The sequence below is a fragment of the Numenius arquata genome, chromosome 18, assembly GCF_964106895.1.
Source record: "Numenius arquata chromosome 18, bNumArq3.hap1.1, whole genome shotgun sequence".
NCBI classification, from domain to species: domain Eukaryota; kingdom Metazoa; phylum Chordata; class Aves; order Charadriiformes; family Scolopacidae; genus Numenius; species Numenius arquata.
The window spans coordinates 319,936-330,763 of NC_133593.1; the positions used below are offsets into that span (position 1 = coordinate 319,936).

The 10,828-nt window shown below is 59.5% G+C and overlaps 2 protein-coding genes across 5 annotated transcripts; both read right to left on the reverse strand.

Annotated features, from left to right (window-relative positions):
* Positions 1-1,795: 1,795 nt before the first annotated feature.
* Positions 1,796-5,769, reverse strand: BCL7B (BAF chromatin remodeling complex subunit BCL7B). 2 transcript variants are annotated; one of them, XM_074160732.1, is made up of 6 exons: positions 5,610-5,769; positions 5,168-5,243; positions 4,569-4,665; positions 3,341-3,511; positions 3,040-3,119; positions 1,796-2,654 (listed from the first exon to the last, which is right to left on the reverse strand). In XM_074160732.1, exons 1-6 carry the CDS (start codon positions 5,699-5,701, stop codon positions 2,562-2,564), a joined length of 609 nt encoding a protein of 202 aa, XP_074016833.1. In that variant the 5' UTR covers positions 5,702-5,769; the 3' UTR covers positions 1,796-2,561. The 2 variants fall into 2 exon arrangements, with proteins under 2 accessions (XP_074016833.1, XP_074016834.1); XM_074160733.1 differs by lacking the exon at positions 3,341-3,511 and having other exon boundaries at positions 2,562-2,654; positions 5,610-5,701.
* A 427-nt stretch (positions 5,770-6,196) lies between these two features.
* Positions 6,197-10,725, reverse strand: TBL2 (transducin beta like 2). Of its 3 annotated transcripts, XM_074160658.1 has the most exons (9): positions 10,536-10,641; positions 10,305-10,483; positions 10,047-10,231; positions 9,975-9,982; positions 9,547-9,580; positions 9,256-9,407; positions 8,022-8,148; positions 7,066-7,218; positions 6,201-6,754 (listed from the first exon to the last, which is right to left on the reverse strand). In XM_074160658.1, exons 1-9 carry the CDS (start codon positions 10,639-10,641, stop codon positions 6,298-6,300), a joined length of 1,401 nt encoding a protein of 466 aa, XP_074016759.1. In that variant the 3' UTR covers positions 6,201-6,297. The 3 variants fall into 3 exon arrangements, with proteins under 3 accessions (XP_074016761.1, XP_074016759.1, XP_074016762.1); XM_074160660.1 differs by lacking the exons at positions 9,547-9,580; positions 9,975-9,982 and having other exon boundaries at positions 6,197-6,754; positions 10,305-10,441; positions 10,527-10,725; XM_074160661.1 differs by lacking the exons at positions 9,547-9,580; positions 9,975-9,982; positions 10,305-10,483 and having other exon boundaries at positions 10,527-10,693.
* Between the last annotated feature and the right edge of the window lie 103 nt (positions 10,726-10,828).

The following is a 10,828-nucleotide window of genomic DNA, read 5'->3' on the forward strand; positions in this document are numbered from 1 at the left end:
AGTGCTGGAGCCCTGAGCCCTTCCCTTCCTCCCGAAGCCGCAGCGCTCGCAGGGTCCCACATGGGCTGTCCCTGCGGGGAGTGCACGGCTTCCTACTCATATAATTCTTGTATATTTTACATTAGGATCGGGATCAGGATAGGGTTACAATCAATGGCTCAATGTCCAGGTGGCGGCCAGTAACGAGTGGTGTTCCGCAGGGGTCGGTACTGGGACCAGTACTGTTTAACATCTTTGTCGGTGACATGGACAGTGGGATAGAGTGCACCCTCAGCAAGTTTGCTGATGACACCAAGCTCGGTGGCGCAGTTGACACGCTGGAGGGAAGGGATGCCATCCAGAGGGACCTAGACAGGCTGGAGAGGTGGGCTCGTGCAAATTGCATGAAGTTCAACCAAGCCAAGTGCAGGGTCCTGCACCTGGGACGTGGCAACCCCAGGCACAAATACAAGTTGGGTGGAGAATGGCTGGAGAGCAGCCCCGAGGAGAAGGACTTGGGAGTGCTTATGGATGAGAAGCTCAACATGAGCAGGCAGTGTGCACTGGCAGCCCAGAGAGCCAACCGTGTCCTGGGCTGCATCAGGAGAAGTGTGGCCAGCAGGTCTCGCGACGTGATTCTGCCCCTCTACTCTGCGCTCGTGAGACCCCTCCTGGAGTACTGTGTCCAGCTTTGGAGTCCTCAACACAGAAAGGACATGGACCTGTTGGAACGGGTCCAGCGGAGGGCCACGAGGATGATCAGAGGGATGGAGCACCTCTCCTATGAAGACAGACTGAGAGAGCTGGGGTTGTTCAGCCTGGAGAAGAGAAGGCTCCGGGGAGACCTTATAACAGCCTATCAATACCTGAAGGGAGCCTACAGAAGAGCTGAAGAGGGACTCTTTGTCAGGAAACATAGTGACAGGACAAAGGGTAATGGTTTTAAATTGGAAGAGAAGAGATTTAGATTAGATATAAGGAAGAAATTCTTTACAGTGAGGGTGGTGAGACCCTGGCCCAGGTTGCCCAGGGAAGTTGTGGCTGCCCCATCCCTGGAGGGGTTCAAGGCCAGGCTGGATGGGGCTTTGAGCAACCTGCTCTAGTGGGAGGTGTCCCTGCCCAGGGCAGGGGGGTTGGACTAGGTGATCTTTAAGGTCCCTTCCAACTCTAACCATTCTATGATTCTATGATCAATACTGGTTCTTTAGCGTTACTGTGAGTTATTTAGTCTTATCCTATTAAACCTATTTATATTTCAGCCCTCGTGTTTCCTGGCTTTCCCCAATTCCCCTTCCCGTGTGGGGAGGGGTCATCGAGTGAGACAATAATTGTCCAAACGACAATAAATTGCTGCGGGTCCCTCAAACCGTAACACGGGAAAATAAAAAATCGTTATTTGCAACGCACAGGCGAATCGGAGTATTGCAAAGATACCCACAGACGTCATGTTAATTATCGTTAATTTATTGGGCTCTAATCGTTCTCTCGAAGCTACACACGGATCCCAGCGCTCCCGCCGGGCGGCAGCGGGCCGGGCACCGGGGCGGCTCCGCCGAGCGCTGCCGGGGCCGCCCCGCGGGACCCCGGGCCGATCCCCCGCCGGGTCTGGCGGTGGCAGACGGCTCCGGGGCTCGGTCGCGCCCGTCCCGAGGAGCGGCCCCGGTGCGCGCTGCCGCCGGCCGGGCCCGCGCTCCGCCCGCTGCCGGGGGGGCCGGGTCCCACCTCCCGCCCCCGGCGCCGCGAGTCCCGGTGCCCCCCGCTCCGAGCCTCCCGCGGCGGCCCCGCCCCGCCCCGCAGACACCGGGCGCTGTTATTTCAAATAGTTTAATTTTAAAAATATTCTATTCAGTGCTAAAATAACTTTCCACTTCCACGCGCGGCCGCGCCTTCGGCTTCGCCAGGCTCGATCACAGACTCGGCGGGACATGCAGTGGCGGCGGGGGGCCGGGGGGCGGCGGGAGCAGCGGGGCGGGAGGGGGTCCCTGGGAGGGGGCCGGCACCCTGCGCCTCCTGCCCCGTGCGGGGACGGGGGGGTACCGAGGCCGGGGCGGGGCTCCCCCGGCTCCGGGGGTGGGGGCGGGGGGAGCGCTCCCGTCTCTCCCGACGCTCATGGCTTAAACCAGCAGCTTATTGCACGGCGTCCCAGCGGCCCCCCCGCCCGCTCCCCCCGGCTCACAAGGGCAAATCACTCGGTGCAGGTGGAAGGCGGCCATCCCCGCACGGGGCGGGGGGGGGGGGGGGGGGCGGCCAGGGCGGCGAGAAGCAGGCGAACCGCCTCTGCCAGCGCCCGGAGAGCGGGAGCCCCGCGGAGACCCCCCTGCCAGGGTACAGCTCAGCAGGGACAGGGGGAGCCAATAAATAGAGGCAGATTTGCAGGTGCCGGTGGCAGCCCCGTGTGCCCGGGGAAGTCCGGGGGCTGGCGGAGGCTCCTGCCCGGTGCCGGGCAGGGCAGGGCGGGATGGTGAGTGGCGGGAGCGCCCGTCCTCAGGGAACGGGCGGGCGGAGGGAGCACTCTGTCCCCCCGGGGGGGCAGGCGGCTCTGCGAGGGGCTGGCGAAGGCGCTCTCCCCGGGGACGGGCAGGCTAGCTCTCCGAGGCCGTGTGGCACACAGAGTTCTGATCGGCACAAAATCTCTTCAGAGGCGGCGCACCAGAGTCCTCCTCCTCTTCAGTTACCTGCAAGAGCCAGAGGTCACAGGCAGCAAGAGCAGCTCAGCACACGGACCCAGACAGTGCTGTCTCACACTGTGGGGACACACCGGGCTTTCATCTGTGAGGAACCCCTGGGGGATTGGGAGTGGGAACCCACTTCAGCCCCAGAGTTGGGTAGAATTGTTGTTTTACTGCACCTCCGCATCCCTTTGTCACACTTGAACACCTGAACTGACCCAGGGACAGCTTGGGAAGCCAGGAGGTTTGGGGAGCTCCTGGAGGGCACTTTGGGACTGCAGAGCAAGTCCATCTGTCGAGATGATTCTGCTACAAGGAGCAGCAACGAGAGGAAAAGGGCCAAGCTGGGTCCGTGCATATTTAGACGTGGTTTCAACCCTCCTTCCCTTACCTGAGTCTCAAGGGGGACTGGCTCTTCCTTTGTGAGAGTGGGAGGCTCATCTGCAACTTCTGAGGAAGGCAGGGAGGGCTCTGGGGAGAACAGAAGGGTTAATGAAACTGCTGACCCAGGAGCTTGGCGGTGCCCAGCTGAGTGCTGAGCCAGAAGAGGCGGCCTCCAGCAGAAGACCCAAGTCCCTGCTGCCCTGTCCACTTCCAGCAGTGCCTCAGTCACCTGCCAGACAAGCAAGGGCTCCAGTGGGGCCTTCCTTGGGCTCAGCCATCACCTCCTCCCTTCCCAGCACAGCACCCACCTTCCAGCGTCTCCTGCCCCAGTGTGGGTGGCTGTGAGTCGTCCGTGCGGAAGTCGGACGTGTGGGCAGGACTCATGGACTCGCTCTGCTGGGGACTGGGGCTGGAGTTGGGGCTGCTGTCCACCTTGAGCTGGTAGACGTCCGACAGGGAGCTCTGGTTGCTGTTCTCATCTGCAGAAACAGCACCTAGTGAAGAAGAGCACCTTGACCCAGGGGCACAGGCAGCCGAGGGCGGCACTGAGAGCCAGGGTCTTAGAGAGAAGAAAGATCACAATCAGAGGCAGTGAGAGAACCCAGAATTCACTGTCAACGACCAACATAAGCACTGCTGGGTACGGGACCCTCAGCTGGGATGCAGCTGGCATCAGAGATGGAAGAGGCGGTGCTTCTGAGCAGAGAGAGAGAGTGACCCTGGGCTACTCAGAAAGAACGGGCAGAGGGCACAAGGGGCAGTACAAATTGCAGCACTGCCAAATCTCATGTCTGCAGCTTGTGAGGGCCCCAGGCACTTGAAGGCAGGAGACCTCTTGCCCACGTACCAGGATTTTGTACCTCTTGTGTTTGGGAGGCAGCAATCTAACAGCAGGAGAAACACCCAGAACCTGCCTCCGGACGGGGAGGCAACTCTGGCACACGTCTTTTCCAGTGGCAGCCCCAAACCACAGACCTGCAATGCTAACATCCTTACCGCATCTACTGGAAGTGCCAACACACTCCCCAGTTTCCCCTGGCTGCCCTGAGAGGTGAATGGGGGGCCTGGGGACAGGCATACACCCTGCTCCAGCAGCGAGTCCTTGTGTAGCTCCACCACAGAGTTCGGCCTGCTTACGGCTGGCTGCAGTCCGCCGGGATCAAGAGGAAACTCAAGGAGATCCTTTGCCCTTTCATCCTAAGGTCCACACAAGTCACTGCTGGAAGCAGGGGGCTCAGCTGTAAGCAGCTGCTGGTCTCTCCCCAGCACAGACTGCAAAGTGGGGACAGGAACCCTCACCCCTCCAGCTCCCTGTGAAACTTCCACAGTAAGATCCCAGCAGCAAATTATTACGATTCTTGCTGACAGCAAAAATGAACAGCTTCAGCAGGGACAGTCCAGAATTGGATCAGCACAACCCCACGCTGAAGACAGATGCATAAATGTATATTTACGCATAAATAAGCCAGCAACATTCCAGCTCCTCTATGGCTTTTGAGTCCTTCCCCAGCTTGAAGGGGGCTCAGCCAGACTCACCTTGGAACTCCAGGAGGAGAGAGGAGTTGGCAGAGGTGTCAGCTGGGAAGCCATTGGGTTCTCGGGCAGTGCTGCTACTTGATTTGGATTTCTCTTTCTTGAGGAGAGGAATAAAAGCAGAAACACGAGGTTAGAGGAGCCCACCACTGACAAGTGGGCGCCCAAAGCGCTCCCTTCTCCCTCTCCTGGCAGCCCAGAGGGATGTGCTGGTGCAGACCTTTTCCTTTTCCAGCATTTTTCTAACTGAGTGGCAAAACTTCAGCTGTGAAAGGTGCGGAATCAGGAGTAAGAGCAGGGGTGGACGCCTAGCTAGGAGTAGCGGCAAATAACAGCAAGTCCCGCGGGGACTGAGGCGAGAAGGGCTGCAGGCACCGAGAGCAGTGAGCTCAGGGGCAAGGGAGAAACCCTGCACAGACCCAGCGGCAGGGCGATGGCAGGCAGGGATCAGCGGGAGACATCCCAGCCCAGGCTGAGGGGGGAGCCAGCCCGCACCGAGGCACAGCCGTCAGCCGGCCCCACCGGGGAGCCCGGGGAAGCGGCAGATCCCCGAGCCGGGCCGGGAACCGCCGTGGGGAGGCGGCGGCCCGCGCGGTACCCACCTCCTTGCTGTCGGCCACCGGCACCCACTTGAATATCCGCAGGGAGGTGTCGCCCACCGTCACCCACTTCTTCTCCCTGCGCGGACACAGCCGTTACCGGCGCCGGGGCCCGCCCGGAGGAAGCCCCGCCCGCCTACGAGGCTCCGATTGGCCCAAAGGAACGCCAATCCAGAGCACCGCCTTACCCGCCCCCTCACCCTGCACGCCTCGTTGTGATTGGTCGTGCTGCCCGCTGATCACCAGCGCTTCCGCCCCCCGCCATACTCCCGAGCAGACGGAGGACGCTAATTGGCCGCTGCCTCGCTACACCCGCCCGCTACCTCACGCGGCACGCTGATTGGATACCCGCCACCGAAGCACGTCCACCGGCACCCGTGTGGTGCGGTGATTGGCTGCACGCCGGGCAGGCCCCACCCCTCCCCCCCGCGGCCCCGCCTCTCACCATCTGCGGACGCGCTCGATGGCCGCCATCACTTTTTTGATGTCATCCTTGGCGCGGCTGCGGGTCTCGGCGCGCACCGAGCGGCCCGACATGGCGCCCGCAGCCCCGGCAGCCCCGGCTCCGCCAGCACCCGCTGCTTCCCTTCGCGCATGCGCGCGTCCCGCCCACGCCCTGCGCGTACTGCGTCACCGCGCTCGCCACGCCCGGAGGAAGGGGAGGCGGTGGGGCGCAGTGCGCCTGCGCAACTCGCCCCGCCCTCCCGCGGGCGCGCAGGCGACGCGAAGGCGGAGCCACGCCGACATCTTAAGTTGGGGCAAACCCCGTTCAGCGTTCGGCGAGACCCGGCTTCCCCCCGCTCAGCGCCAGCGATGGGCCCAGGCAGCTCCTCCGCGAAAGCACCCCCAACCCTCTCCTGTCTCAGCCCAAAGAACCCCATGGCCCTGTCCGAGCAATCACACCCCTGGGTACCGCTGCGAGAGCGGGTGGAAGCCAGTGGAAGGAAACAAGCATGGCCCCTGGGTTGCCCCCACCGTCCCCAGGCGGAGGCGGCCCCAGCTTCCCCTCCCTGCCCTCAGGACACAGGCAAGGAAGGACCCGGCACGGGTTTTATTACAAGTTGTTCAGTGTTATTAAAAAAACAACCAATCGCCAAAGGCGGAAGGCGGCCGCCTGCACCCACAGAGCAGGACTAGTGCTTCTTGCCGTATATGGTGGCCAGCGCTTTGCGGGCGCTGGAGATCTGCTGCTCCAGCCGCTCCTGGGTGGCTTTGTTCCTAGTTTTTTTCAGCATGGCCTCCATCTCCTCCACCACTGCCCGGTGACCAGCAGCATTGTGGAAGATGCGGATGGCCCGGTCCCCGCAGGACACCAGGTAGTGGCTGTTGGTGTCAAAGGCCAAGTCTGTGATGGGCTGCCCGTGCACAGCCAGGAAGCGCTCCTCCTCCTCGCCGCGCCTCGTGTTGTACACCAGGATGTCTGCGCCACTAGAGATGGCGACGATGTGAGCATCGGGAGACAGGGCGATGCGACACGGCTCTGTCACCTCACACTTCCCCGTGAGGAGCAGGTACGGATCCTGTTGCTTCTTATATTCCACGTCTGTGTCCCAGAACTTCCATGTCCCGTCCTTCGAGATAGTGGCCATCCTGCAGCCAGGAGACAGAGCACAGGTGAGCGCAAGGGAACCAGCAGCACCTCTTCCCCTTCTCACCCAGAATCCTCTGCAGAGCAAGTGCTCCTTTGGGAAGCATGAGTGCCCATGTACAGTCCTCATCCTCTCTCCAGAGCTCGGACAGCTGCACCCCCAGGAGGAAATCCACGGGGAACACGCAGGGGGCAGGAGCCGGTCAGGGTTGTGCCTCCCGGGAGAGCTGTGGCACACACTAGGAGCAGGGAGCTCACGTGTGCTGGGACGAGCCAGAGTGAACAACGTCAGGCAGTGCTAACACACACTCACCTCCGCGAGTCATTAGAGAAGGAGAAGCCATGTACGCCAGCGGTGTGGCCTTTCAACTCAAAAGCCCTGGCCACCTCCCGGAAGTCTCCGTTCTTGCCAAAACACACCTCCCACACCTTCACGTCAGGTGTAAAGCCACAGGATGCCACAAACCTGGGTGAACGAACAAGCAGAGACACAGGGCGTGTCACCCACCATGGGGGCAGCCCCACAGAGCTCTCCTTTGACCTCCTGAGCCACACAGGGCCAGGGCCAGCCCTGCACAGAGGGGCACCTATGACAGGGCTCCAGGAAGGCAAACCTACCTAGACTCCCACTCTTGGGTCAGCTGGAAAAGTTTTCACTTTTCACTGAAACCAGGCTGGTAAGGGGAACGCTGAGAAAGGCCACCGGGGACCAGAACAACTTAGGAATGAGAAACTTTTAACCCAAAGCAAAAAAGCTAAATATTTTTGATGCCCAAACTCACTGAGCCTGGAGCATGGCAATTCTTCCTGCAGCAGCAAGTCAACAGACAGAGCGGGGAACAAGATTTTCCTGATAAATGAATCTCCCAGTAATAAAGATTTTAATACTATAATTAACCTTTAAAAGGTTACAGACAAGTTAGAAATGCTGCTTGCTTTGCTGCTTGCGTTGTCCCACCTCTCTCGTCTGAGGCCAATGCTGTTCTCCTCAGCTCTTCAGGAGACGGTTAATGGGAACAGTGTTGCTGAGGCACAGCGGTAACCCATCGAGTGTACACAGGCAGAAGTCAGCGCTCAGGGGCTACTCTTGGGGGCTGGAACTGCTTTCAAGAATGTGGAACCCTCAGAAAATTGCATTAAAATGACTAACTAGCTAACTGCCAATGGTCTGAACTGATGATGTCCTCTGCGAAGGAGTGAGGTTCTTGTTTACTCCTGTGGCTTCCCATTCTGTGGCAGGAGCAGCCTGGAATACGTCACCCCCCTCACCTCCCGCAGGGTGACACCGCAGCGTAGGCATTGTTCATCTGGTTAGTGTTAATGCTGGCCAGGACTTCACCCTTCGGGCTCCATATCAGGATGGTAGTGTCACTGGAAGCTGTCATGATAAACTTTCCTGGGGGAAAAAGGCAACGATCAGGATTGCTCCCAGGCTAATGCTTCCACAGACTAATCCAAGGCCTGGAAGTGTCCCTGAGCAGGGCAACCTCCCCTTGCACCTGGAGAGTCAAGGACCCCAAGAGCTGCACCAAAATTCAAGGAGTGTCAATCTCCAGGGACAGAGCGAAGAGCAGTATCAGAAGCCTTGGCTCCCGGTTGTGCCTTAGTGCACCCTTGGCTTCGGCAGCCGCCAGCTGGCGACAGGCACTGAGACCACACGTGTCCGTGGCCCCAGCACCCCTCCGGCCCCACCGCAGAGCTCAGTGCTGAGCTGCAGTAATGCAGCAGACTCCGTCTTCCCCAGACAGTTAAAACACACCCTGAGGTATCTGTAGCTTTCAAGTCATAGATTGTGAGTCGGTAGCTGACTACAGTTCACACTACCATTACCTGTGATTACTGGTTGTGTCAGCATTTTGGACTCCTGTTTGCAATGCTTTCTCCTTCCCTATCTCAGCCCAGACAGAAGGTTGCCTGCTTACCTTCCAGCTCCTTGTTGCAGGTTTAAGTTTTCACTTTCACAGCTGAACGAAGGTCTCAATTAACATTTTCTCTGCTCTCCTATTACAGAACTGAGCTCACATCCACCCACTTCCAACTGCCTGCTGTATGTACCTGTAGCATTAATCCACCAAGCCCTCACCACTAACACATCCCCCCACCCCAGCCTCTGGTTTAGAAGATCCCAGAAGTCCAAGACAGATCATATGAACTCACTAGAGATATTTTTGACTGGTTAAAGACAGACTGGTGGGCCAGCAATCCTCTCAATACTGAAACCAGACCTCTTTGCAACAGCATCCCTGAAAATGCAAATTAAGAGACTGTGCATATCAGAGAGCTAGTTCTGTGCTTACAGGAATACCGTCTGTCTGAAAATGACCTCTTTCAGTTCACTCAGTAGTAAACAAAGGCTAAAAAGTAACAACAAAGAGACAACAGAGCATCAAGTACTGGTGCAAAATGGAAAAACTCCAGCATTTTCAACCCAGCAACTCTTGCTTTACAAGGAAATCAAAGTCGATCTTGATAGCCTCAAGAAGTGAGCAGCTCATTTTCATACCTGTCTCTGCAATTCCTATGTTAATGACAGGAGCCTTATGCTTCTTTGGGAAGTCCCCAGAAGTTGCAGTGAAGGTGAAGCTGTCATCATCCTTCTTAGTCATTTTATATACACGAATAGTTTCGCCATTCGCCAGCCAAACAACGAATGCCCTGTGGAAGGACAGACACTCTGAACGGTTAAGAAACAGGCTACCTCAGCTCAGCCTAGCTACAACAGGTAAGCTAATAGATCACACAGTGGCACCTGGGGAAAGGGATACACTGGCAGACAAAACGCTGCGTGTTTTACAAGGGCACCAAGTTCTCTCCCTGCATTAGCTCAACTGCAATGCCAAATGGAAAAGAAGAGAATTTATTACTCCACATCTGGAAACAAGACTCCTTTCTCTCTCTAAAAGAGGCTGCTTCACAAAGTGCCAAGGCATGCTTTTCCACCAACCTTCCCAGCCAGCAAGAACTTTCTCCCCAGCCTCACAGACAGGCCCAGCAGCTCAACCCAGCTGCAGGGCGCCTGTTGGCAAAGACCTTAACAAGCACCTTCCACGGGTGCAGCAAGCTGGGCACTAGCATATTTGCCTTCAGAACCACATTAAAGGGCCAGCCGCTTTCATGAGAGACCATTAATCAGCGGTACCGTTAAGACCCTGTGAACGTTGTCACCTCTGTGCAGCCCAGAGGACACATCACTGAGCCCAACCGAGGCTTGGGCTGTGCGACCAGCAGCTCTGTCCACAGGACGTCCCTGTCCCTGGGCTGGGGGTGTATAAAGTGCAGGAGGCCTGGCCCTACCGTGAGTCGGGGCTGAGGCGGACAAGCTCGGCATGGTCCAGCCGCACGTTGGCACGCAGACAGCGGTGCTCCCGCGCCGTGAAGTCCCGGGTGCTCCACAGCCGGACCGTGCGGTCATCGGCACACGACGCCAGGTACTTGCCGTTGCTGCTGAAGTCCAGGCAGGAGACTGATCCGCTGTGCCCCTACGGAGAGAGCGGGGTCACCGCGGGGAGGGGGCGCGGGCGGGCCGGCGGGGCACCGGGGCACAGCCGGTACCTTGAGGGCGGCGACCAGCAGCCGGTGGGCGAAGCTGTGCTGCTGCTGCGGCTTGTCCCTCCGGGCCCGCGCCGGCACCTTCGCCTTCCTGTGCTCTTCCGGCCTGGCGGCGGCAGGAACACCGTTCGCCTTGGGGCCTGCGGGAAGCGGAGGGCAGGGTAGGGTAGGGTCGGGTCGGGTCGGGTCGGGCCGGACCAGCCGCGCCGTGCCCGCGGTACTCACCGTCAGGCCGGGCGGAGCGGCGCCGGGCAGCCGCCAGCAGCAGGAGGAGGAGGAGGATGAGGAGGAGGGCGATGGCACCCGGCAACACCGACCCACCGAACGCCGCCACCTCCATCTTCCCGCCGCCACCTCAGCTGGGCGGCACCGACCGCTGGCTGCGCATGCACCCCCCCGGCGGCGCGACCCCGCGCGCGTGCGCACTGGCGGGGGGTGGGGGGGGCACACGCGCCGCTTCCCCTGCGAGCTCCGCGCAGGGCGGCCCCTGGCGGCGGGGGGTGGTACCGCTCCGGGCCCGCCCTCAC

Excerpts from the sequence above, each read along its gene's own strand:
- BCL7B (XM_074160732.1), bottom strand. The coding sequence starts at position 5,701 with ATGTCGGGCCGCTCGGTGCGCGCCGAGACCCGCAGCCGCGCCAAGGAT. Across the intron at positions 3,512-4,568 it reads TCTCCTCCTGGAGTTCCAAG|ATGAGAACAGCAACCAGAGC; the intron begins GTGAGTCTGGCT and ends CTGTTTCTGCAG. Across the intron at positions 2,655-3,039 it reads CAGTCCCCCTTGAGACTCAG|GTAACTGAAGAGGAGGAGGA; the intron begins GTAAGGGAAGGA and ends TGGCTCTTGCAG.
- TBL2 (XM_074160658.1), bottom strand. The coding sequence starts at position 10,641 with ATGGAGGTGGCGGCGTTCGGTGGGTCGGTGTTGCCGGGTGCCATCGCC. Across the intron at positions 9,408-9,546 it reads GGAGAGAACTTGGTGCCCTT|GGCATTCGTTGTTTGGCTGG; the intron begins GTAAAACACGCA and ends GTCCTTCCACAG. Across the intron at positions 7,219-8,021 it reads GCGGTGTCACCCTGCGGGAG|GTTTGTGGCATCCTGTGGCT; the intron begins GTGAGGGGGGTG and ends TCGTTCACCCAG.